This window comes from Patagioenas fasciata, chromosome Z (genome assembly GCF_037038585.1).
Source record: "Patagioenas fasciata isolate bPatFas1 chromosome Z, bPatFas1.hap1, whole genome shotgun sequence".
Classification (NCBI taxonomy): domain Eukaryota; kingdom Metazoa; phylum Chordata; class Aves; order Columbiformes; family Columbidae; genus Patagioenas; species Patagioenas fasciata.
The window spans coordinates 27,692,674-27,719,841 of NC_092560.1; the positions used below are offsets into that span (position 1 = coordinate 27,692,674).

Consider the following 27,168-nt stretch of genomic DNA (forward strand, 5'->3'; position numbering starts at 1 on the left):
TTTAGATCTGTCTAGAAGGGTGATTCTAGAGGTCTTCTTAAAGTACAGAGTTTTGTACAACAGAGAGACAAACTTCAAACTTCACTCAAAGCCACACCATTCAGCAGTAATACTCCAGACATTTCCTTCTTTCTTTGTCCTATGAACCCACCCTGGAAAGCAGACTTTCTTACCATCAAGTGATCTTTTATCTCCATCTGGCGGTAAGTCGAGATCAGTTGTTTCTGCTTCAGATTCTCCTGTCGAAGTCTCAGAAGCTCCTTGAGTTACTTCAGACTCAGAGAGTGAGGGTACTGATGTGTGATTGTCCTGAAGGCACTCTGTGGATGTGTCAGACACCTGATCTTTAATGCTGCTATCTTCAGTCATTAGGATGCCTTCTGCACCTTCCGGCGGTCCTGGCAGTGGTAAAGGTTTTTCCAAAGAAAAACTGTCACAAAATGGCTGCTGTAATAAGAGATCATCCTTTGCATACTCTATGCTGTCAGAGGGTTCAGCATCAAAAGATACATAGGATGGTGGAGTACACACCACTGGTGATTGGTCACTGGTCATTTCTTTAAACATGGGAATATAATTTTCAAGTAAATCTTCAGATTCTTTTTCTATGTCATCAACTGGTTGATTATTTGAATCAGATTCACAGTCTTCATTATCACCAGGGAGAAAGGATTTAGGAAAGAGTATCTGTTTACCGTTTAATTCCCCTTCAGCTGTTTCACTGCCTGCTACTGCCACTATGTTCATACTATCACATGTGCTTGCTGGGATGTCAGTCAGTGATGTGTTCCTGATCTTATGTTCTACTCCTTTCTCAGATTCATCCATGCATTCTTCTGACAGTTCTAGCTCATCAGCAGATATTGCTGTATGGTCAATATCAGAATATTTTCCAACTTCAGCCAAGGCAGTTATTTCTTTTAAGCTTTGTTCTTCTACATCAGGTAGAGTGAGATCCATGGGAAAAAAATGCATTTGGGAGGTTTCTTTTTGAGCTGTATCAGCTGGTGTTCCTTGATGATTTGCAGGAGTAAAACTTTCATGGAATGTGTCTTTCAGATCTAAGGATGTCCCTTCTAAAACTTCACTGCTAATCTCAGCTGATTCAATGGGGTCAGTAACAAGCTTATTTTCTAGACCATATTCTTTCAAAATTGAAAATTCAGGAGGCTCCTGAATATTAGAAGAGATTAGCTGATAGGAGTCATCAGTCTTTCCTTGTTCATAATCCTGGAAGCTATCATTTTCAGACTGTGTCTCGACCTTCTGCATTACTAATTGACACTCTGAATCAAAATCTGCCTCTTTACTCATACTTGACCATGCGTGAATCATCTGACTACCTTTGCCTTCAGGTTCAAGCCCAGTCTGAGAAGATGGGATAGAAGCATGCTTAGCTTCGTACTCCTGGCACACATCGGGACTGCTTGATGCCTCTGAACTAGTGTCTTGTTCACAGTGACTTAATATATCAGGGTTTTCACCATCTGATTTTAAAATGACAATCTGTTCAGCATTAGTCCACAGGTCAGGTCCCACTGAAAACTGTTGATTACTTTCTTGTGTGTTATCCTGTAAAATATCTGGGATAAGTGCAGTTTGGGGAACTAATATACTCCACCCTGGACTTGACTTCTCTGTCATTTCAAAAGATAAGTCTTCTACAGTGAAAGCACCTGGATGGGAGTTGTGTGCTTCTAATCTTTTACACGTGTCCTGCTGTTGTTCTTGAGGAATGAGACTTGCATTTCCCTGGTTGTCTTTTGGTAGATCTAGCACAGTGATTTCTTGAACTGGTATATTTGGCATACTTCGTTCCTCATCTGAAAAAAGATTCTGTGGTGTCAGCTGATTTTCCCCACCTGTTGGAAACAACTGATCTTTTAAGCCCCCTTCTTCTTTATCCAGTATGAAAGGATCAAATTGTTTGAACTGTACAGTGTCCTGACTTTTTTGACTCTCAGGAATACTCATAGGATTTACTAGCCTTTCATTTTCTTTTTCATCACAGTGCAGGAGGGAAGTCCGAATTCCATCATTAGTTGCATTAGTGAAATGTGCTTGTGTTAGTTCTTCATCTTGTGAAGGTGACCCCCAGGAGTCTGGCTTACTGTTTGTCAACTGGTTTGTTGCAGAGTGACTTGAAACAGAATATTGATCTTCCAATTGCTTTTCTTCACAAAGTTGTGAATTCCACCATTCTGAACTATAATCTGGAAAACCAAATGTTCCTACTGAGGATTCTGGATCAGTTCTTAAATCAGCTTTCAATGACCTACTCCACATATCAACAGTTTTTGAAGAGCACTCTTCTTTATCACCAGCTGCAAAAGTCGGTGTAGTTTCTTCGCTCGTTTGACACAAATATGAGTCTTCCCTGCTATCTGTTTTTTCATTGAAAATACTCATCTCAGAGTTTTTCTGAAGTGTTTCCCAGTGACCTAAATATTCAGATGTCTCATTATGCTCCATTATAGTCAAGTCCTCCTGCAATACTTTCCCAACTTTGATTGTTTCAGGATTTTCACTGAAGATGCCTATCTGGACCTCCTCTCCCACCTTAGTTTTTGCACCTAAATGGTCTTCATTTGCTTCAGGACTTGTTGCATTAGATTGAGCATAATTGTCTCCAACTTCAGACACTTTGTCCTGTTTGTTTTCATATGTGGAATCTTCATGAATTACTTCTGGGCATGCCTCTGAGTTCTCTGAATCCTCATTTATGTCAGGACTTGATAAAGAAGATACAGTATCATCATCCACATGGGCATTCCAAAAATCCAGGCTTTTAGGAACTTTGTTCTGTTCAGCGCTTGCTTCAAATCCTTCTTCACGTTCATTCCTAGATTCATTCCTTTTATGAACATCCTCAAGATTTTTATTATTTTTAATATCCCACATATCCTGAATTTTTTTGTTATGACTGGCAACTGGAAGGTCTCCCCACACATTCACAGATGCATCACTTAAATCTGGACTTGTTCCACTTGAGTGTGCATAATCATTTATTGAATCACTCCACACATTATCTTCTTCCAAATAACTTTTGATCTGTATATCCTTTGAAAGGCTACTTGTGGTATTTGCCATTTCAAGGATTTCACTTGCCTCGGGACTTGTTCCAGGAGATTGCAAATCTTCACATGGTTGTGAATTCCAAGCAGCTTGGGAAAAATTGTCATTAAGCATTACACATGGCTCCCCACAAAGATTATTAGCAGGGTCTAAATTTCCAGGGTTTTCATTTCTCCCAGAACGTATTTCATGTGAAAATGAATTTTCCACCAGAGACGTATCTGTAATGTCAGGAACACTGACATAACCTGGAGAAGGACTCTTTTTAAATTCATCTATGAAAGACTTTTCATGAGTTCTGTTCAGTTCTGAGCTATTTTTGAAAGACACTAACTCAGAATCACAAACGTTAGGGTGGTTAGGAGCCACTTCGTGTAAGCTCCCTTTCACTTCCCCCAGCACTTCTTGTGGTTCCTTTGTCAAAGGAATTGATGTGGCAAGGTGAAAATCACTTTTTCCAGAGTCATTCCATATGCCTGAGTTTTGGGGCATTTTGGAAGAATTATCTTCAGGATTATCACTACCCTTATCAGAACTTTCAGAGATACTTTCCATGTCAGGACTTGTTGCATCCTCTATCACTTTAGTCTCCTTTTCAGCTTTTTCAGAAAGCAGCTGTGATGTTTCACTATAATTGTAATTATGTGGTCTGGAGTCATCAAAATATCCATAATTTCTGACTTCCTCAGAAGCACTTGAAGAAGCTTCTACATTATTCTGTGACAATTCTTTCATCTCTTCCTGACAAATTGGATTGCTTTGACTGGAAATCAACTCATTCTCTCTGTCTAATGCTTCCAAACTAACACTGTTCTTCATTTTTTCTGGGGAGCTGGGAACTTCATTTGTTGACCTGTTTTCTTCTGAATCTGCATTACAGGAAGATTCACTGTCCTCTTTTACTAGTTTATTATAAACGTCACTGATCATTTGCTGTCCACTTTTTCCATCTGTTCTCTTATATGCCTCTTTTCCTTCCTGAAAGGTGACAACAGCATTGTCCCAGCCTTCCTCACAACCCTGCTCACTCTGTAAACTCCATGAATTCAGCTGCTGCACTGAATCCTGACTTTCCAGCTTTTCATCAATATCAGCACTGTTTTGTGCTGCCTCCTCACTAAGCATCTCGTTCCCTACGAAGTCACATATTTTCAGATCCAGACCATTCCCAGTGTCTGAAGTTGGCGTAGATGTGTCTGTGTCTTCTACAGGAACACTGCTCACTATTTCTACATTTTCAGCTGCAGGCTGTCTGGAATTCAATTTGTTCTGTGACGGTGATGAGTCATTCACTGTTTGCTCATTTATCAGTGTTATTCTTTCGTTTTCAGATATAGAAAAAATATTTTCACTGTTACGTATCTCAGCTGAAAAACATGGATCAGCTGTTTGTTCTGAATTAACAGAAGGTTTAACAGAGGCAGAAAGAGCTGTAATTTCAGAGTTTCGTTCTTGTAACTGAGTGATGTTATTTAGGGGAGTGTTCCAGATGTTCGTGTTTCTGGCACATGGAAAAGGTATGTTTGTAGGAGACAATGGTTCCTTATTTGCTTTCTCAAGTACTTTTGGTTCAGCCAAATCTGGGTTTATCAATTTATCAATAACTATTTCTTTGTCAAAATCTTTGTCCTCATTTTCTCTTTCGTCTTCCACATATGTAGGTGATACATATGAATCAGATGTTGAATAATTGGTGTCTGGTGGAGAAACAACTAAGTCTTCACCTATGTTGCAGGAGCTAAGATCTGAGTACAGGAAAGCATCCTCCCATGGCGCCACTACTTCTGTTACTTCTTTCCTGATGTTTTTATCAGACATATTCCAGGTCTCTATATTTTCAAGTTGGTTTGGTCTGTGTTTAAGGTCATCCAATACATTTTCTTCCTCTGTTTGCAACTTACAGCTATTTTGCATGTTGTTGAAAACAGAATTTGCACTTTCAGATTTTTCATATTCTTCTCCTGAATAATATTTTTCTTTATCCCAGGCTTCTGGAGATACCTGGATAGGTGGATTTTCAGTCTCATTGTCCACTGTGTTTTCTGAAGAATCAGATAAACTTGATTTTGATATGGCCCATTCTTCAGGAATATTCACTGATTTTTTTTCTCTATCCAGTTTGGGTATGTTCCATATATTTTCTGAGGATCTAGCAATATCTCCTGCATCAAACTTAGTCCAGACTTCATAAGAGTCTCCAGCTATTTGACTACCTTTTCCTTCACCACTGCACCATGCATCTGACATCACAGGTGGTGGCTGACTGACATTCCACAGGTCAGTAAAGCTCTCCAGATCTTGCTTTGTTTCCTCTAAAGAAGCAGTTTGCAAATGTGTATGTTCACTGTTTTTCTCTTGATTCTCATGGTTCCAAGTATCTTGTTTAAACTGATTATCCCACAGATCTGCTCTCATGTATTCCATTTGCTTTGGCTGTTTTTGGAGGAACACTGAATCTGAGGCTCTCCTGTCAACATGTTCTCGTAGCAAGGGACTTTCTTTACAATCTTTCCATAAGACTGGGCTCTGAAATACAGATTCCTGCTCACTTAAGCTCCATGTATCAGCATTTCTGGACTCTAGATCAAAGCCATCCCACCAGCTTCCATACCTAACACGAGAGTGACAATGATCTGTGCCATCTATTTCATTAATTTTTTTAATGACATCTTGTGGGAAAAATAAAGGTTGTCCATTATCTAATGGTGAAGTTTCTACAAGACTGTTCATAGGAGTTGGTGGAATTCTTGAATCAGCAGATTTCAACATTTCTGGTGAAGAAGAATCACCTTCAACTAAATTGATCAAACTTGAAGTTTTCTCACACATTTCTCCTGGATTCTCATCAAATGCAGCTAAATTGTCTACCTCATTTGTTGTCATAAGTAGGTCAGCTGAATAATTTGCTGTATCATTTTCTAGCATGTTTGTCTCGTCAAGTTCTTTCTGCACAGTGACTTGTTGCCCTTCTGATGAATCACTATTAAGGAAATAGTCGTCTGCTGGGGAACAATCCACAGAACGAGAAGATGACTCGGATGGAGCTGTGACCACGGGTGCTAGATCAAAATTGAAAAGATCAAAGTTATCGCTATTGTCTCTAGACTGAGGTTTTTGTTCTTCAGCTATTGCTCCTTCAGGAATAGGGCTATAGGAATCAAAGCCAGGCAGAAGACTGTGATGGGAAGCAGCACCTTCTGCAACAGGGCTGTCATCACTAAGGAAAACAGAACTCTCTTTGGAAGATCGGCTGCTTCTAATAGTAGCCAATCCACTGTCTGGACTCACAAGGTCTACATTAACATCAACGTTGGCTTGTATAGACCCATTTAGATCTGGAGGATTTTCTATAAAATTGGCAGAACTGGGCTGTGGCTCTACATCAGAACCATATAACTCCACAATACCAGAAGATCCTTGTGAAAGTGGAGCACTTCCAGCAACAGCTTCGGTAGAAGATGTTCTACTGTTTGATACCATTTCTGGTTGTCTCCTATTTATAACTTCCTTAATTAGAAGAAAAATTTGGTCACAGGTCACCAAAGAATTTTCTTGACGATAAACGAGAACTTGGTCACATCCACATTCTAGAGGATCCAGCTCCAAACAAGGATTCTGACATTCTTCTAATTCACAGCAGATCTGTTGAAAAATAGGATGTTTTAAGAGCTATCACAATCAAGGGCATAAGGGCACATATTTACTACCGCACCATCTAACACAGACGTACCTATCCCTATTAATCTATGTCTTGGTCATTTTTCTGTAACAGCCTTATTATGATCCCAAAAATAGATGAAGTATTATAACAAAAGATCAATACAAAATATGTTTTATAGAATTGGTCAGAATATTTACTTGAAAAGATACTAAATTCACTTTTCATTAGTGAAAGAAAACCCAAATAAATGTTTAGTTATTGCCTAAGAAATCTGAGTCAAATACGTAAGGGTACATGAGAAAAGTTTTTCTAGAAGGAGATAATTAGATTCATAAAATATTTATATTGACTTTGAAAGCAACAGAGTCATTTAACCACCCGTCCCTGAAATCAGAAGTTTTTAAAACGGAGAAAAAGCTTGCAAAAGCTGCCACTGAGATGATTTCTTCCACTTGGGAAAAAATATAGTCAATAAAAAAGGACAGTATCTCACTTCTGATAAATGAACATCCTAGTAACAATCTGGTTGCATTACAGAGCTTAAATTCTTTAGAGATAACATACAAATAGACAAGTGTGTTTGCTTGTCCCTCACTGGCGAAGACTCATTTGTGTAGATAACAATACAAACCCAAGCCAAAACTAGTGAAAAAAATTGATCATTCTGCTTTAGCTAAATTGAAAAATCCTGCCTTTTCCTGTATTTCTCATAACCATATACTTTTTCTGTTAGACTGGACTGAAACAATCATAAATATCACAATCTTTTATTTTGCATCATATAAATAATGCAGCCATTTCAAATAGCTACTCAATTGCCAGACAACTGTTGCTATTTTGACACTACTTAATTACTCAACACCTTGGTATATACAACACAAACAACCAAACAACATTTTTTTCAAGAAATACATGAATCGATTATTTTTCCAGGTACTTACTTGATTGCCTAGCTCTAAGTTTTCGGAGTATACTGCTATTTGTCGTTTTGTTTGCTTCTCATTTGACAAACAGTTGGCCAAAATGACAAGTACATCAAACCCGTATTTATCTATGAATACTTTCAGGTCACCAATGAGATTCCTGTGTAACACGCAGTCCTGAAATATGGTAAGAAATTAAAAGAAATGTCAGTGTCTTTTTCTTGCTCTTTCCAACCAAATCTGTGGTGAAAACAGCCACAAGCCAATAAGCATCACTGTCTGTAACTGAAAATAAAATCCCATTCCATTTGTCAAAATAGCTATGTGCTTTTTAGAAAGACAAATAATAAAAATTGAGAACTGATCTCACAGTGCAGTAATGAACTTTCATTTCTGAAGAACACTAAATCACAAAATGTAGGGTTTGCCTTCTTGAAACAGCTGCTGAAACAGAATTCTTATTGGTTCCTAGTATTTGCTTTTGCAAGGTTGCTTCAAAGTGTTGTGCTAGTGCTATTCCTTGAATAAAAACCATTTTTGTTAGAAAAATAAAGACATTTCAGTAAATTTGCCATGTCAATATTTTATTTAAAACAAAAGAAGTTAAAATAATAGTATTGGGGTGCAAAATCAGGCACTCAAAAGGAAATGGTATAGGCTAACTTAATTTTGCAGCCCTCTATATGTATCCATTATGATGTTACATGACTGTATAGAATTTTACCATGGATTATTCCTTTAGATACCTTTATTCCTGCTCTTTGAATTCTGTGCGAATCTTCAAAATAATAATCTTCCCCAAATAAGGACAGAATAAGACAAGCTAGTTTTAAAATCTCTTTGTGTCAAAAAAATGCTTATCTTCACACACACACCCCCCCCCCCATCAAATATACAAGGAGGTAGACACTGAATTTGTCATTCCTGTTCTCATTTATACACAGACTAACCCCATGTTGAACCATCTAGATTTTGCAACTTAAACCATACATCTCTCTTTCTTGCTTGGGGACATAACACACAAAGCGTAAATGTCTCCCCTCGGTCCTCAGTTCTTATAACTGCCAGTGAACAAAGTCGTTGAAATTTTAATTTATCCTTTTTTTATTTCTCCTGTTTGTATTTGAGGGAAAAAAAATTGTCATCTTCTAGCTAATAGTTCTTCTGATGCTGCCAAGCTACACTGACCCTGAATAAACAGCAGTTCATCATGAGCACAACACAACTGTATATGCAGATTGGCATGTTATTCCCCTGCATCTGTCTCCTACCTGATAAATTACTGTTTTGGTTATATATATATAAATACTATTTATTAATCTACTCAAATGTGTCCACAAAGTGTATCTCCTTCCCTGTAAGTTAAATTTAAAACAAAAAAATCTCATCATCAAATGCTTTGGAAGTAGATCCTTTTCCGATTAGAGATGTATTTCTACTTTGATGTTTGCATAGCACGTAAAAATGAGTTTTATGTGAAATTCACACAGATTAGTGCACAAAAAAAGTCAGCTGTTATTTTACTGGTGGAAATTCAGGTATGAAATCTGAATAGAGGGTTATGGTGAGGAATATTGGTCAATAAGTTCTGAGCAGCCAAACCCGTAACATTTTGCTGAAGACTGAAGTATTGGCTATATTAGAAAAAGTACCAAAATGTGCTTTAGCATGGAGAAGCTACTTCAGTTATCTCATTCCTAACTGCAGTTGGAATAATTAAAATCCATTAGAATAAACATTAAAATTAGAGTAGATTCAAAACCATCTGAAAATCCCTGATAACTCCTTGTCTCAGCTACCCACTCACAGCTAGTTCAAGAAGACTGGGAGATCACAGGGAAGGACACGGACCAATGAAGAATCTAGTCTGCAAGATGTTTTATGGTTGTATATAAGGTAAACAAACTATCACTCTAAAAAATGTCCAGCCTTCAAGCTTCACGATGCTTTATCTTCTATATTGTTTGTATAAGCTGAAAACGCAAGGAATTAAGAAATTTTCTGTTAAAATCACGTGACTGAACTAGAAGGCTCACCAAAGTGACACTGAGTGAGATAATATCTGCCATCACCTCAACCGGCATTTGACACTCAGATAGTGGTAGGTTGAGGGGTGCCAAAAATTCTGCTTTCAGCAGTATTTTGAGGGAGGAACCTCTTAACCTACCCACAAGGCAAGGGAAAATTCCCCTGTCACAACCATGACTGGAGAGTCAATATGTACATGCAGGGCAATCAGAGATATATTTCTAGAGTGTGAGGCCATGGATCACTAGGGAATAGTAGAGCAAGATAATGAATAGAACAGAACAAGAGACAACATTCACATGCTATCAGCTATTTGTTGGTGGGAATGGTTACCACAGCAAGGGTGTGGCACCAAAAATGCCATAACCATCAAAGATCTGCAGGCTACACATACTCCTTGAGCACAGAATAAACAGGGCCAGCCAACTGTACCATAAAAGCCTGCAGGCAGCATCTGCTTGGTACTAGCACTTATGTCACTTGTGCATCCTTGCCTTTATCTAAAAGTGGAGCAACAAGTTCTCATATGAATGTCCTTTCTCTAATAGTAGAAAGGAGGAATGGAGTTGTTTCCTTGTAATAAAACCATATAATAGCTAAAATGATCAAAAGGTGGAAATATCTTCTATGAACAGGGTGTCCCCAGAATACTGTGCCCAACTGGAGGCTTATGCAATGCTAGATCCCTCAGGGTTCCAACCACCTAAAGGGATCTCTAGTGTTTTCTCCTTACAATGTTAGCTCTAATCAAGAGCATTTTTAGATGATACCTCATAGAGTTTGTGTGATTTTCTTACTGGGATGATAATGGACCAGCACTGCCTGATGCAAAGCCCTGTCAACTGATGAGAGACTGCTCAGAGCATTATGGAATTAGTTTAGGTGAGCCAGCACCATGAACTACATTGAAAGAAAACATCTTTGAAGAGAACATGCCAATTATTTGAGGATTTAAAAGTCCAAGAGGGCAAGAGATGTTTTGCAGTTACATCCAATCAACAAGAATACTGAGGAAGTCATTAAGGCATGTCAGAACACTGTCCATGCCAAGCAAAATGATGTGGATCATATCCCATTTATTACTTTACCCCATAGTCTGTCAGTGAAAAAACTGTCTGACAAAAAACTGTCTGACAAAAACTCAAGACCCGGTTTATTCTGTGACATAAGAAATAATATACAAGCTTCTCACATTACTATTACTAAGCAACAATTAACATTCAAATAATACTTGACAACATAAGTTACCCATAAAGAGTCATTTTAATAATCAACAATAAATGTTTCTCATCAGTTGGTACTTCACTAAGTGCATCCAGAAATGAAACACAAGGCAAACAGACCTTGTTAAAAGAACAGGTCAAAGAGTAAATTTGCTGGACAATGCTGTTGACTAAGCTATTGAATAAATGCAAGATGAGATTACATGTCTTACAGCATCATGACTCTACCTCATCAATTTTTTTTGGTTGATCAGCCTATTAAAAAAACCCATAAAACTAATTATTAATGTTAAAATAAGCAAAGGTGATTTTTTGAAATGTTAATAAATACTACTAATTTAAGTAATCCTTTTTTTCTAAAACTTAGTTTAATTTCATCCCTCCCCTAAAACATCCATAAAGTTTACAGTTTTAAACTATTAATAGTACCGACAACACAATTCAGATACTCCCTTCACAAGCATTCAAACATTCAAATAAAGTTGCAAACAAGAAAGTCTTATAAATTACCAAAGACTAAATATTCAAAGATATACCTGATATACGGACAGTTCCACAAATTTGCTAACCTAAGTAAACAATCAGAATGTTGCATGTATTGTAAATGCTAACAGAAAATACAACATTTCCTTCAGAAATAAAAAAATGCTCATCATTTCAACAGCTAAGCTGCTGTGCCCCAAAGTAATTACAGGCACTGTAAAATATGTTGTCAATGAATTAGTATAGTAGGAAATACACTAACATACAGCCAAACCATGACAAAGATCAGTCAGCTATTCATTCTTAAATTACTTTACTTTATTAGCATGTGCTGGCTTAAATATTAATTAAAATTTGCATAGTATACAGCAAGTAAGCAGCACATGTAAACACTATCAGTTGTTATAATGTCCCCTAAGTAATCCATAACAAAAAAATGGACCATAAGCATACTTGAAATGTTATATACTTGAAATAGAATCTAGTAGTAAAGATATTTTGCAAATGCTGTTAGATATGCAAACTCATGGTTAACAGAAATATGAATACTGAAGCAATTTAGTGTCAGCATTTATAATAAAATTGTGCATTTGTTTTGTCTAATGCATATAAACACACAATGTTACGCATAACAATACAGTGAACATTCAGAAGTGGTAAATATTTTTTTTGGCATCTGGGTAAACACAATGAGAAAGTTTAAGAAATCCACAGACTTTTGAAGCATTTTTAATGTGACCTGTTCAGCTATTATGTATTTCTGTTAAGAAATACCATGTTGTGTAGGTTGTATATTGTTTCTGATTCATGAAGCAAACAGCCAATTACCCAAGTGATCACTGTAAATGTACATTACACACACTCCTGATTCTTCTAAGCTAACTGTGTCAATATTAACCTGACCAAATTAAGAACAAACTGTCTCTTTTGTTCTTCACACTCCTCACATGGAGAGCACAATATGGCTTTTGTCAGAGGTGCTCCATCATTTTGGCTCAAGGAAACTGTCAGTACAGTTTGGGATTCGTTATTCACGGGCAGATACCCTGATGGGTCTAATGAAGCCTTTCTGCTGACAACTCATTTGCTAAAAATACCCAGCCATCACAAAATATAAATTAAGAATATTGCTGTATCCCATTACAATTTTCACAACCAAAGTAATTATCACAATAAAGAAGTCAATATATACTGTTTCACACTGTATTCTCTTAATATTTCATGGCCAGTATTTCTGCATTCCAGTTTATTTCTCTGTGATCACTGATAAAACTTTATGACATACTTAAATTGCAATATAATAGGGTAAACACCAATGTTATAGCACACATGCAGAGCTAACAGTCTGTGTGCCATTTGTTGTAAATCCAGCTAATTACTAGGAACCCCCTCCTTCAAAAAAAAAGGGGGGGGGGGGGCGCGTAAAAAAAGCAGAAAAATACTCAATTTTTTATTGAAAGTTTTCAGGTAAGGTCACTAAAATGTAAAACAAACAAACAAACAAACAAAAAACAACAAGAACAACTAAAAGAAACCACAATAAACAGTATGGTGTTTATAAGACTCCAGAAACATGGACAAGTATATTCACTATTTTACCTCTTTATTTGTATCAATACCACTGCTGAAAATCATCTATACAAAATTCACCATCTTTTCTGTAAGGAAAGATTACATTTTTCTGTTGTGCATTTCTATCCATCAAATACTAGCTCTGCTACACTGATATTTATCAGTCTTCTGAAAAGAAGAAAAGCAGAATCTGATTCTTTTGTTGTTGTTGTTGTTGCTGTTTAAAGTTTCCAAAAAGAAACAGGTATTAGGTCCTAAACCAAAGAGCAGGAAAATGGGCATCTGAGCTTGAGATACCCTGTTCTACAGAGACCTCTGTCACACTTTATGCTTAACTTTAGGCATCCTGAGCTTAACTTAGACTGGAATTGAAACAGGAAGTTCTGTAGCATTGTGAAACCCTGCATATAGAATAAAGTGATGAATGCTTGTTTAGCACTGATCTCACTTCCCCTGCAGTCTATTATTTTAATTAAACGCAGCATAACTAAAAAAAAAAAAAAAAAGGCAAGAAAGAACGATTCAAGGATTCATCTATAAGAAATGAAACAACTACATTTTCTTCAATAGATGTGTGTTCAGCTAGTTTCACACAGGAAACAGTACCTTTTCTACAGCAGTGATGCATTTCATGATAGTGTGCCTTAACAATGATCCACTCTTTATGAATTGACATTACAGCTAAATAAGTGTTACTTGTGCTTGATACAAATGCAAATTCTATGTGTTCAAATTCAGGCTTATCCATTTAAATTTGTGTTTAACTAGAACTTACAAAGATGTCCTTGTTTTCTGTGTACTTCCATGTAAGGATACCAAAATGGCCCATTTGGCTTAGAACGTTCTTCCTCCAGCTGGAATACCTGCCTTCAGCGGCCATCACTGCCACCCACCCAAAACAAACTGGATTCTCATCCATATGCACGGCAGTCTCCTCTGACTACTGAGGTGTACAGCTAACTGCCTGACATACAATAGTCCAAAATGCTGCCTGGTCTTGGTGGAGTCTGGGCACAAACACTCAAATCATGTAGATCAGAAGGTCTGGACATGAAGCCTGGTTAAGGCGCTGCCGCTACCGCATGAGATAAACATTAAGCGCATAGCCTAGAGACATAGGCAATGGTATGCATACTGTGGTGGTGTGCACTGGAATGACATAATATTAGACGGCTGTGACCACAAAATCTAGGAGAAAAAAGGTTTTGCAGCAGCAGAGAAACCGAAGAAGGGATGTACATCATCTAGTATAGTGAGATAAAGGTGAAAGTGCTTATTTATTTCCATCTTCAAGAGAGGAAATTCAAAGAGTTTGTAATTTGTCTCATTGTAGTGGGTGATTTCTGTAATAAGAAAATCATCACTTATAAATCTAAAGCTGCCATTTTTCAGCATTTTTGGCTGTTGAAGGATAATTAGTTTGGAGTTGTTAAAAGTACAAAATACAGCAAAATATACAGATGTGATTTTCAAGTTTAAAGGCTTAAATGCAGCTTCCTTTTTCAGGTGTATCTTTAAAACTCCACCTCTGTAAAATAATTAAAGGGACAAATGAGAAAATTTGCAATCATAACAGTATGATTTTTTGCTGAAAGCAGAGAACTACAGAGAAATGTGCTTGCATATTGTGGAAATATTAAAATGTATGATGTTAAAATGTACTCCCCTCAGCTTATTTTAAAGGCTGAAGTAAATATGTACATATTTTTCTGGAGCAAACTGTATGGAACGGAAAGTCTCTTATCGTGAAACCACAGGTATGCCTAGCCAAAGCCTGGAAATAAAGGAATCCAGGGTCTGCAGAGTGCACCCCATTTATAAGCAAATATCACCTGCATAAAATATGCACAAAATATGTAAAAACCGAAAAGGAAAAAAAATCTTCCTACTATAGTACAGTGTAATATATACAATCTAATTAATTATTTACCTCTGAAACTTAGAGAAGACACTATTTTTGTGTCTGACTAATAAATAAGCCATGTGGACATACCATAAGACACACTTTTTTATTCTCTTTTATGTTATTCTGCTTTCTGATCCTAGGTTAAGAACTTCCATTTGAATTTTCCATAGCTTGTAACTGAATTAAAAAATACTGAAAAAGACATAACCTACAACTTCAGTTACAAGGTTCATTTCATCACATACAATATTTGATTTCACTGTTGACTGATTAGCAAGTGGTAACAAGCAGAAGGCTGACTTGCCAGAGTGATGAATTAAAACATATAAAACATCACAACCATATATACACTGACCAGGAGCTGTCTGTTTTAGCCAGCTAAGTCTCAGGTGTAAGTTTATATGTAATAATTCATACCTTACAAAATAATTCCCATGCAAACATGGTAACACAGAAACACATTTCTGGCTGTCAAGAAAATTTCTGGCAAAATTAATCAACCATTCATCCATTCAGGCTCTTTGCATACCCTTTTGTCAAAGAGGGAATACTAAGAGATTTCTTTCCTCTTCCACGCACTCATTGCAATGGTTTGTAGAATCCATCAAGCCTGAATTGATTTATTGAACTGTCTCTTAGCTCAGCAGTATAACTATAGCAAATGAACTGGTAACTTCTCAAAAAACAGCAGTGATTCAACAATATCTGATTTATTTAATTCCTTCTAACTTCAGATAAGCAATTTCTTAAAGGCACTGACTTGCATTCGTTAGAAGTTCTATCTGCAATTTTATGCCTGCATGTTTTGTTCCCAGTCCTTTATTTGTCAAATGAGAAAATATATATTTTAAAAAGACATTTTTTATTCACAACTGATGCTAGAATCTAGCTAAATCTTCACATCTTCACACTAGCTAGTAGTCTGCTTCTATCACTCGTCAACAGAGCTTTCAAATTTAAATATAATACTGCCATGTATTTTTATATGAGTCATTATGCTAACACAGAAAAATGCTAACAAACACAGAAAATAATTACACACAGAAAAATAATTACCTATTTAAAGTCTCCACCTATTTCTTTAGTTACATTGACAACTTTGCGTGCATATTCAACTATTTTTGTATTTATCTAGTCCTATTACTAGTAATGAGAATTGTTATAAAAACTAGTTAAGGCATAAAAACAAGAGAAACGCCAAGCTGTTTGAAACACTGTTTAAACACAGATTTTATGGCTGAGCATCGTCCATTGAACCCCATGGAGAACATTTATCACTCACCAGCTTTGCATTTTTCTTCATAAAGATATATGACCTTTGCCTATTAGATTTCATTAGCAGGGCACCATACAAGGCTCCTCTGCAGATGACAGGATAGAAAGCTAAACAACCTCGCCTGAAGGATTTGTGAGAACAAGCCCATCTTCAATCTTTGTCCCTGGGAGGCACTTCTAACACCTGCCAACCACAGCACTATCATCAGAAAAACATTTAGAGATTTATCTTCAGGCTGGTGATTATAAGAGATAATTTGTTTGGAGTATGGATAAAGTTGGTCTAGCATAAACAAACTACAAGCTCAAATTATACGACAAACCTCATTAACTATTGATTTAACCACTGCAAATCCATGAACAAATGTTGTATCAAAATGTTAATTCTTCCTGAAGACATAATCCAGGAAAAAAACAAAATGCCAGGGCAGGATGGCGAACTATTCCTATGTGCACTTTTAATGCTTGCAGCTTAAATTGGAAATGGAGACTTAACTCATCATATAACAATGACAACAGTATATTATTGCCATTTTCCCAATAACATGTAGCTCTGTCTAATAAAAAGCGCTATATCTTCTTAGTTGCTGTCACTACAGAGGGATGGGAAAAGTGTTTTCTCTCCTACTTTCAAGAATACTTTATTTGTTTGGAGGCAGCAAGACTGGATGTACCATTAGAACCACTTTCAATAGAGAGAAGCTAGCAATATTGCAAATGGATACCATCGTAGGCAGACAGTCTGAAAAATTCTATCTACCTTCTATACCTGTCACACATATCCTCTGTGCCTGTAACAGGAAATAACATTCTCATAATCTTTGAAACTTACTTTCACCCAAGCTAATCAGTCTTCAGCCAAGAGCATATTTAGAAATAACAGCCAAGCCAGGCCTGACAGTATTGGGGGTGGGATGGTTGTTTTTGGTTTTTTTTGATACAATGAAATCCAACCCTGTCCCCTGCTGCCAGACTTTCTATTGCAGCCCAAAGAGCGCAAAGCCCAAAGCCAGCGAACACCTCCAGCTGACATTGTTGGTATATGGCCTAGCAGAGTTCCACTGCACCATGTCTCCACCAGCATCCCTGTTCCTTAACACCACTATGATGAGGAAGAAAACTCATTGTGTATAGTAAGCAGATGGAAACCTGCAGTTCTTCCTCCAGTGTGGCATTCTGAACAAATCATTCGGTACAACTGGTACTTAACATAAAAACAACAAAATTTTTAACACTAATATAGGCTGTAAAACCAGTAAAAATCTTTTGTATGGAACTCAAAAACTTGCAGCCAATGAAATCCATAAAAGGAAAAGGAACTTTTAAAACTGTGGTACAACATTATTGCTGGGCATTAATTCTTTCCAAAAGGGAATGGTATTTAATGTGAAATTATTAGTTCAACAGTTAGGAAAATAATCTGCTGCGGAATCCTGTCTTGTTCCTCACACAGTAACGCAGCCATGCAGATGCACTCACATTTTTCTGTTTTCTGGTTCAGTGACCAAAACTTTCACTAATTTATAATCCCTTAAATTTCCTTGAGTTGTTCAATGGTTATATGGCAATTTCAAATCCCAAGCTGACTCTTTTTCTTTAATATTTTTTTCTTGTCTATCACATTTACTTTGCTAATTTATGTAAGTATCTCAGAATGCCACTACAGGAATAAACCAGAGCTACTTAATTGTTAAAGGTATTAAATTTCATTCTATTTACATAGACAGGCAAATTATTGTGCAACATAATTGATGCAGAATAAAAAACATGTGGATCACTCATTGATACAGGCCCATCAGGCATTCAGATTTGTACAGGATCCAAGCTTCTTTTCCCCATTAAAAATCTTGCTTTGAAAATCATCAGCTGATAATAAATCAAAACAAGTATTTGTGCAGGATTCAGATTTACCACTTTTACTATATTCTAAATTTATAATGTGTCAGTTCTGGACTGTTTAGTCAAATTTTACTAGTCAGTGAAGCCTTCTGTTTTGTCTAGCTACCTCTGTTTCTGCCTTTCTAGTGGAGCTGCCTGTTTACCCTCTTGCTCTTTTGATTGCAAACCATTTTTCACAAAAACTGTACTTCACTAATTCTCTTGACTCTAAAGAACTATTTTATCCTACAAGTTTTCTTCCTCTAGTGCTAAAAATTCATTGCTTACATTATTTTCTACTTTCCCTATTACCTGTCATGAACTCTCTGTTCCTATTTCCAATTTATTCTCCTTCTTATTGCAATTGAATTCTCAGCAGGAACCACTGATGATACTTTAATAATTTAGTTTTAGCTTTTCATAGTTTCTTCCTATTGCCCCAAGTCTCTCTAATTGCAAATACAGTTTCCCATTGAGGCAAAAAAATTTTTGATTATACCTCAGTCTTTATCATACTTTAATCCTTTGTTTCACAATTAAGGTTTTCCTTTCAGCAACACAGCTGAACAGGCATTTCAACAGCTTTGAAATGCCCCTCTCAAACTGGAGTCTCTGCATATTAAAAATACAAATAATAATTACTAACCTTAGGTGTCCATTCTGCAAGCCTGAATGAATAGGCCCATTCAGAATCACAGGAACTAGAAGTTAATGGAAAGCCTCTCATGGACTTCAAAGGATTTGGCACATGCCACTGATGTTCATGCAAGTGTTCTCCCAATCATTTCCCTACATAGACAATATTCATGCTATTTATCAAGCACGCAAGTTTACCAAAATGCTCTTCCAAGAAGTAAAAGTTCTCTGCTAAGTATATAAAAATTTTAGAAATGCATCATGAAGTATTTTGATAAAGTCAGTTTTGCACTGTATGCTGAATCACTGGCACCTTGCTTGGCCACCCATGCTGCCTTGTTGTATGGAATAACCCTCATCTGGAATACAACTGGAGACAAAAGAGCAATTAATTTTCCATTCATGCAGTTCATCTTTCTGCTGAGGAAGCTGGACATCTCGCTTCAAGACACACGAACAAACAGGGCTCAAAGTGTTTTCAGTAGAACTGGCTTTAGTGGCATCTGCACTGGCTGTTTCTGAATAGGAAGTAGGAATTGGATAGAGATGATCAAATACTGTTCACTGCTTCTTGTAATTCACTTAAGTTATCCTAAGGATTCTTCTAATAAGCACAGTTATGCAAGCAAAATGCCTTTAGCAACTCATTTGTTAAACAGTCAGTTCCTTCAGAAGAGATAAAAGGAGTCATTACCAACACAAGCAAAAACAGGACAAAACAAAGTTCTCTGCAGACGCCTGTCAGGGGACACACACTTGGTTACACCAGGCAGGAGTTCTGCTGTGGCACCCTTGTTTCTGTTTTACATTTACAGTAGCTAAGACAGTAGCCTTTACCATTGAGACAGTTCAAGTTTCTGAGAACGAAATACAAGCTATGCATAAGGCAGATTCTGGTTGAAAACTGGAAGGATTGAGTTCTGCAGCATACATGCTTTATTCAGGCTGTGTGCTTCAGAGGTTGTTTGCTCTCTCTCTAGACAAATTAAAGTGAAAAATGAGATGCAAAGCAAGACAGTATCTTGAATCTAACTTGGAGTTTAACCACTCTGAGGCACAGGACCACTGCTCTGCTGACAATGGCACGTAAATCTAGTTTAACAACCGTTGGCCCCCAGGGACCAAAGCAGCTGGACTACATTTAATATGGTTCTAATTTTGCTTGATATTTACATGGAACCCTCAATGTTTATAAGAAATTATGCCTAAGACTGTGTATTTTTTTTTCGAAAGAACAATATGCAGGAATATTGTTGGGGTTTGTAAACAAAAAAAGTGCTCTAAGTTTTAACACTACGGGAAGAGTGACATGCAAAATCATTATTTTTCACTATGTTCAGCAGCCAGGCCGATTACTTTCCGAAAACCTTTTGCTGGTGATAATCATGTTAGGTCGGTACTGCCTCTGCAGCTTTTCCGAAGTTTAAGGTGGGCTTTTCAAACTGTTGACAATTCTATCCTGTGCTCTAGTAATTCTAGCTAGCACGACTGACTCTCCTCATGCCATAATAGCTCTCTTTCAAGCACTTAAATCTTGAGCCAAGCCTAATCTGCCAGGTAAACTGTATAGTAAGACTGTTAATAAATATATATATATATATATATATATATATATTTAAATATAAACTCAGTAAATACCAAACAAAAAAATTAACAACAAACTAAATACATAGCAAGTTAACAGCACATATTTGAGCTAGCCACAGGCATACCATGCATAGCTGTAATGCCTTAAAAAACACCTGTTTGCTTTGTGCATGCAGTCATGCATTGTCAATGAAGCATCTTTCTAACACAGGAAGGAAAAAACAAGTACTTTTCAGCAATGTCAAAGCAAAATTTCACCTAACAAAGCAAGCAGTTTATTTACTAAATTTTGTACTGCTAACAATGACTTCACTGTAGCCTGTTGACAAAATGAGCTTTCAAAGCTAAGGTTTGAATACAAGTCTTAAAATGTTGAATTTGTGTTGTCTGAATGTTGAAGTAAACCAAGTAAAGATAAGGTGGTCAAACTGCTAATACACTTATAGATAAAATTTACTTAAAATATATTCAAATCTTACCAAACTCATGGAACTGAAGTAATACATGGAAGTAAAAAATACGTGCATGATCACCTTATTAATTAGGCCTGCAGTTAAGCCTTTCTATCCTGCTGGCTCATTTTTAGAATGCTCTCACTTCCAACCTCTATGAAATTGATGTATTTATATTCAGAGCCTCATTTATTTTCTGAAAATATTGTTAAAATCCTTAACACGTAAATGAGAAAGCTGGGGCTCCAAATAGCATCCAGTTTTCTTTCAAATAATGAAAAAAATCCATATAGAATGACATGAGGGTTTTAACCGCTGCTACACTGTGCACTACAAAACCATCTATTGCTGAGTGCTAGACAGAAGCACATAGTGTAATGCATAATGTTATTATCACAACCATACAGGAACTGATAAGTAGTAAAGGCTCTTTTAACAACTTGAATTTTAAACGGTGCAACTACTACATTACTCTAGTTTTAGCAGCCTGTAACTCTGCTAAGACAACATTACAATAAACAGTGGTATCATGGACCTACAGTTCTTTTGATAAAGATGCTTGTATCATAATCCTTAGCAAAAAGAAAAATTTAAACTCAAAATCTGCAAAAGAAAATAAAACAGAATGGCCCACAGCTAGAAGGACATAAAGGCACTGACTTTTCTCTCTCTACACTACAGCCCAAACCCTTCTATACCTCCTTTTTACAAGAGTAACTGACCATGGTTCTGCTGTACACTTCAGCAGAACAACATTCTTATGTACAAGGTGTACTTTACCTCCACTATTGTACCTCCACCAGGTAGGAGAGGAGTGATGAGAGGAAGTGGTAGAAGACATGGCATCCTTTGCCAGTCCTTTCAGCAAAAAGCTGCTTGCAGGTATCAGAGAGGAGAAGGAGGATATGGAAGGGGATATGGCAAAGAAATTGCGAACAGGTAGAAGAAGAGGAGGATATCCATAAAATTAGCATGAGTTTATACCAGAACAATACTTAAAAGAATTCTATGTTATGTTGAGTTCAGTGAATAAAAAGTTGAAAAGCACAAGACACAGGAAGAAATAGGAAATAAAATACCTACAGTAAGAAGCATTATATCATCTGAGTACAAGCATTACAAAAAAAGGACCAGACAAGAAGTCCTGATTAAAGATGTATAAATCAGATTGGTCCATCAAGCTTGTCTTTTATTCATGTTAACCCACCAGATGGTGCTCTTGCAGCATCATCACTGCGCTGTAAGTGCATCACTACCTCTGCAGACACAGGCTCATTTCACTGGGTTTTCACGCCTGTTTCTAAAGGGACAGTTTAGCTATAACACTGACACTTGAACTGTTCTTAGAAGAGAATAGTTTTCAGACAGATTTTTCAAAATCTAATTAGAAGTCTGACTAATTTTGGTAGCAGCATGATCTACAGGCCATGCCTACCCCTATGTCAGCTAGTATCCACTGTGGTATCTGGGTCTGTGAGCAGAAGAATGACAGTTTGGCATCAATTTAGAGAGCGTGCAAACTCTCAGAAAACACTGGAGATTTATTTTGTGCCTGAAACATGTTTTTTTTTTTTTAACTGGAAATATTTAATCTCTGCAGAGCTGTGTATTTCTCCCACAGTTATGGAGAAAGCTTTGCAGCCGTTCAGGTTAATGTGTTCCCGTTTGTCCACTGACATTTAAACTGAAGGGTACACGGCATACTTCAAAGCTTGATTGGCACATGGAAGTAAAATGTGTAATCAGTGTTAATCTCCTAGTCTATTACTACTGCCTTTCATAATCTACATATATTTTACAAAATTCTTTAGAAGGAAATGCTGTCAGAGCAAATGATGCATCAAATTCAAACAGGCCATCAAGATTGCTAATGGATTTTAATAGCAGCTATTATAGCATAATGGTATTTTCCCAACAGCTGTTTGTTTATAAAATTTTCAGTTTACAAGACCTTTATGTCCAATCCCAGGAGACATCCCTCTATTCATTTATAATCATTTGGTTCAACCTACATAAAAATGCTGCCTTATTCAAATTGGGTGTGTTTCTACATGTGTGTAAGACATAAGCAACGAAAATTATGGGGAACCTTACAAGCTAAACTAATTAATGTGCATCTTTTGACTTTCACAGCAAATGTTTTGTATGTTTCTTCACTCTTCCCACTCTTGAATAGCTCCTTGCAACTAAGAAACAGCTGCCTGGATTATAGCCTATTTTATGTCTCAAACTGATAAATTATTATTTGTTTTGTTCCACGTAGCTGTACCTGCTTAAGACTTAAGACTACGTGTCACAAGGGCATAACTGGTGCAACTGACCAGAAGACAATGGTACAATGTGGCCTGCAGAAGTGGTGGAGAAGCATTAGAGGAAAAAGGTCTTGAATTAGTTTTTTAGACATCGCACACTTGCATATGGCTGTTTGTCCAGCTTTTTTCCTGATTCTCAAGATGCCAATGGAATATAACTTTTTAAATAACAGTTAATGATGAAGTCTGGATAAATGCCTTTTAACATATCTACTAACGGATAAGATTTTTCCAGAAACATCTATACCTCATTAATTTTGCAGCGATGTTGTTAGCAGTTATCCTACTAAAAACAAAAACACTGGAGAACTTTCGAGCATATAGAAGACAGAAAAATCACAGACTTCACGTTAAACGATGGACAGCAGATGGCTCCACTTTTCCACAGAAGAAAGCCACCCCTAACAGTCTCCGCCAAGGCTGTCACTTCCACAGTACAGGAAACAAGGGAGTTGCTGTGCAGTAAGCAGGATAAGAATAAACTAGCTGTTAAGTGGGTACTGTCTGCGAGTAGCGTTAAGCAGCCACCTTACAAAAAAGGTGGCTTTCACCCATACTATAAATGTTCTCCTGCGTAATTAGCTTACAGTAAACATCAACTACAGCCAGTATCTGTAGATTCACATTCTACCTCTGTGCTTGCTAATCTCTGTGGTCTAATAAGCACTTAGCTGTTTTAGGCAACCAGGAAACTTACTAAAAGAAGAATCTCTACATTTTTTTCATGAAGTGCCTTGACATTCCTGGAGCTTTACATGGAGCAACACTGCCTTCTCTTCCTAGTCCTTTCAATGACATACCACCACTTACTACTACTATTTGGTTTATTGCTTTTTTCGCATCCATTCTGCAAAGCACTGCTATTAGCAGAAGTTTCAATGCCAGAAGTAGTACTAAAAAATAATAAAAAATATTGGTTTCCCTAGACACATGGTCTAAGGTGTTTTGTTTCCTCCATGTTCACCAAGAGAGTTATGGCCTGATCTAGTTCTGGCCTTGCAGCGGATAAAATGAAATAAATTAGAAAGCACAGTCTAAATGTGATCGAGTAAAATAGAGGTATCTTCTAGCCAGCTACAGAAGAGTTGTGCTTAAAAAACCTCACCAATGAGACTAGACTGCAAAGCCCACAACTGGTATTTATAAATCAGCTGGCACTAAAAAGTACACAAAATCACCTCAAGTCTCTTACTGGTTACTAGTAGCTCACTAGCACCATACTGGAGTCTATTTTGTTGATGGGAGAGTTACTCTTTGAGAACAAGTGGTGATACATTGGAGTGGTCTACCCAGAAAAGAAAAGAAAAAAGAATAATTTTTAAAAAAAATCTTGATTTGAGACTGATATTTTTGCTGTTTACAGGTAGATCCTCCTATCTTACATGAGGACCTCAAGCTTATGGATATGCCACTGAATATCTTCAACTGGGAAATTCACAAATATCTAGATAAGATTATTTATCTGTTAGTTTTGGAACTCTGAGAAACTGCTTGGATTTGAGCTTCAAGAACTTACCCTTATGTCACAGTATTATTTAATTTTGTTGGATGTTGTAATAAAGAAGGTTGCCTTAACTTCTCTGAAAAGTGCACAGTGTACATGTAGGAACCTTCACATTAGTATGCAAAAAGCTTCCCAATGTCTTATTTTTCCTCCATCTCATCTATCATCTTTCCAGAAGGTTTGTTCAAGGACTTTGCAATAAGGCAACACTCAGACTTGAGGTCTACACTTTTGTTTACTGTTAGAGCTGCTTGTGGAAATAAACTTGTTTAAACAGATCTAATGTGTATGTATTTTTACCGTATATGGACCAAATATTTTATATATACTGTATTTAACCTGTATATATACTGAATAGTTCATATTTCAGCAGTGTCTGTGCATATATACATTGCAAAATAATATATTTGTAAATACATAAACACAGATACACAATACTGTTATGCACTTCAGTTCAACTTGATCCAGTACAGCTGATCAGTAAGTAGTCAGGAAATTCAGACTTCAGTTCAGTTCAGAAGAAGACTTTATCCAAATAGCACAAATAAGCTGTGGGTCTGCAAGTTTATTTAGATTAGAGGTGTTACAGTGAAATATTCTAAAAGGAAAGACAAGCAACAGAACATATTAACTAATTTGGGGTCATTTTTAATTTAAAAAGTTTGGGATGTCCTATTACATACACTTTAAAGTTTAATACCTCAAACTCTCCTAACTGATACCGCTGCTACACGAAAGTACAGCAATGGCCACAGAAGTAAAAGCCATGTAGATATCCAGAGAAATTCAAAGGTAGTTAAATAAGAGACTCCATAAAAATAAAACCTAAGAGTTGATAAGTATTTTCTTCATAGTGTTTTCCTCACAATTTTATAATAACATAGCAGCTACTTTCTCAGTTCTGGCACAGCTGTGCTCAACACAGCACTTTGGTTGATCAGTCTTTATATTAAGTATTTTCTGGCTGATGTACTTCGCCCACCACTAAGTTCCCACAATTTAGGTTTTAAAGTACAGCCATGCTCTGAGACAGCCACAGCAGAAACCAAGTAGTTCCTGCAAGTAAAGCTGTTTTGCAACCTAGTTTGGGGACATACATAATACTCAGTCATCTCAATTATTCCAAGAAGATTAGAAGACTTTTTAAAGTTCAAATTGCTTTTTAAAGAACTGAGTACAAAATTTAATTCTTGTTGCTGTTGCAGGTTTCCCATAGGATCTCAAACATATCCTGTACCATCCACTTTGTGTACTATGTTGACTCAAGAAACTTGCAGGCAAATTGTAAAACTAGACAGAGTCCAAAAAGAAACTGAAGATACAAAGTATTCACAGAGATTGATTGTCAGTACTTCAATATGTACACTTACTCTCTGAACAGTTTTCTGTAAAACAAATGAAGGGAGGAAAGGGGGGAGCCAATGCCCTTTAGAGTTCTCCTTGCATGTTCCTTGTACTTGCAGTGTAATACAGAACAGTATGCAAATATAGCATGTTATATACATATAAGAATGCTATATCGTCCATACATATTATGAAACTCTTTTTCTGAACAGCACATTACATTTCTTTGTATTACCAAACAAATACCACATTTCTAGCTGACACTGACAAGTGAAGTGAGAATTATGTGCATCAGATACTCATAGAGCAGGAGATTAAGGGGATACTGAGGGGTTTTGGTACAATTCATAAATCATTATTAATGTAACATTTTACAGAACTAGCATGAAAACTACATAAGATGTAGGACTCCCTCAGAGTTTATATGTCATTAATACATATCTACTCAAATGTTTTGCCTCAAGAGTAAGGAATTTGTCTATTCCACAGTGGGAAATCTATGTAGAATAAAATTTAATGCCAAATTTCTAACAATGCCAAATGGACACAAAGCTGGAGCAGAAAATATAATTTGTCACTTTCTATGGTCATGATAAACTGGTAGTCTCTAAAAGGACCAAACACCTTCTACATTTTTTAACACAAAACAAGTATGTACTCTGTTTCCAACAATCACTTGAACATAAAATCCTTTTGTCTTACTGACAAGAAAAACAGTGTATATTTGCGTGTCTTGGTTTCTGTTAACTTCTCTTTAGTTACTTTTACTGAACAACTTATGCACTATTTATTTTCTTATTAGGAATTCCTCCTAAACTGCTCATAGAACTGTCTAATGAATGGGAGGTAATCTACCACTGCCGTCATCAAGTTAATAAATATAGCTCTGGTTTTATTGGTACTGAGCATTATTCTAAGAGAGACACGAGTATAGTAAACTGTAATAATGCCTGGCAACACTCAATCCTAATCTTCATGTAACTTATATTAATAAATAGTAAACATGTTGTGCATTGTCTCTCAAACAAGTCTACATCCTGTGTTGTCACTAAACCCACCCTCTTTTATGTACAAATGGAACTCAGAAGATTGAATAATTGGCTCTCTACCTACTAGGTCAGATTCTAATTTCATTTACCTCTCATAAGATACAAAATGGCTTCAGTTGAGTTAATATAAATCACTGGAGAATACCAATACACCTAATCAAACATCTTTCCAGAGGGGATGAGCTTCCACGTCTTTCACGCTTCTCCCTTTTTTATTCTACATTATTTGGAGAATTGCTTAGAGCCATATGAATTTTTAG

At 36.6% G+C, this 27,168-nt stretch overlaps 1 protein-coding gene across 7 annotated transcripts in view; it reads right to left on the bottom strand.

Annotated features, from left to right (window-relative positions):
* PRUNE2 (prune homolog 2 with BCH domain) overlaps window positions 1–27,168 on the bottom strand; it is a 139,157-nt gene that overhangs the window by 51,799 nt on the left and 60,190 nt on the right. For 6 of the 7 annotated variants that reach the window (XM_065860575.2, XM_071801711.1, XM_071801709.1 and 3 more), the window contains exons 7-8: window positions 7,678–7,836; window positions 174–6,717 (exon numbers count right to left, since the gene is read on the bottom strand). In XM_065860575.2, the coding sequence (XP_065716647.2) occupies window positions 174–6,717; window positions 7,678–7,836 (6,703 nt within the window). The remainder of the gene's footprint in view (window positions 1–173; window positions 6,718–7,677; window positions 7,837–27,168) is intronic. The other variant, XM_071801712.1, reaches the window with a different exon arrangement.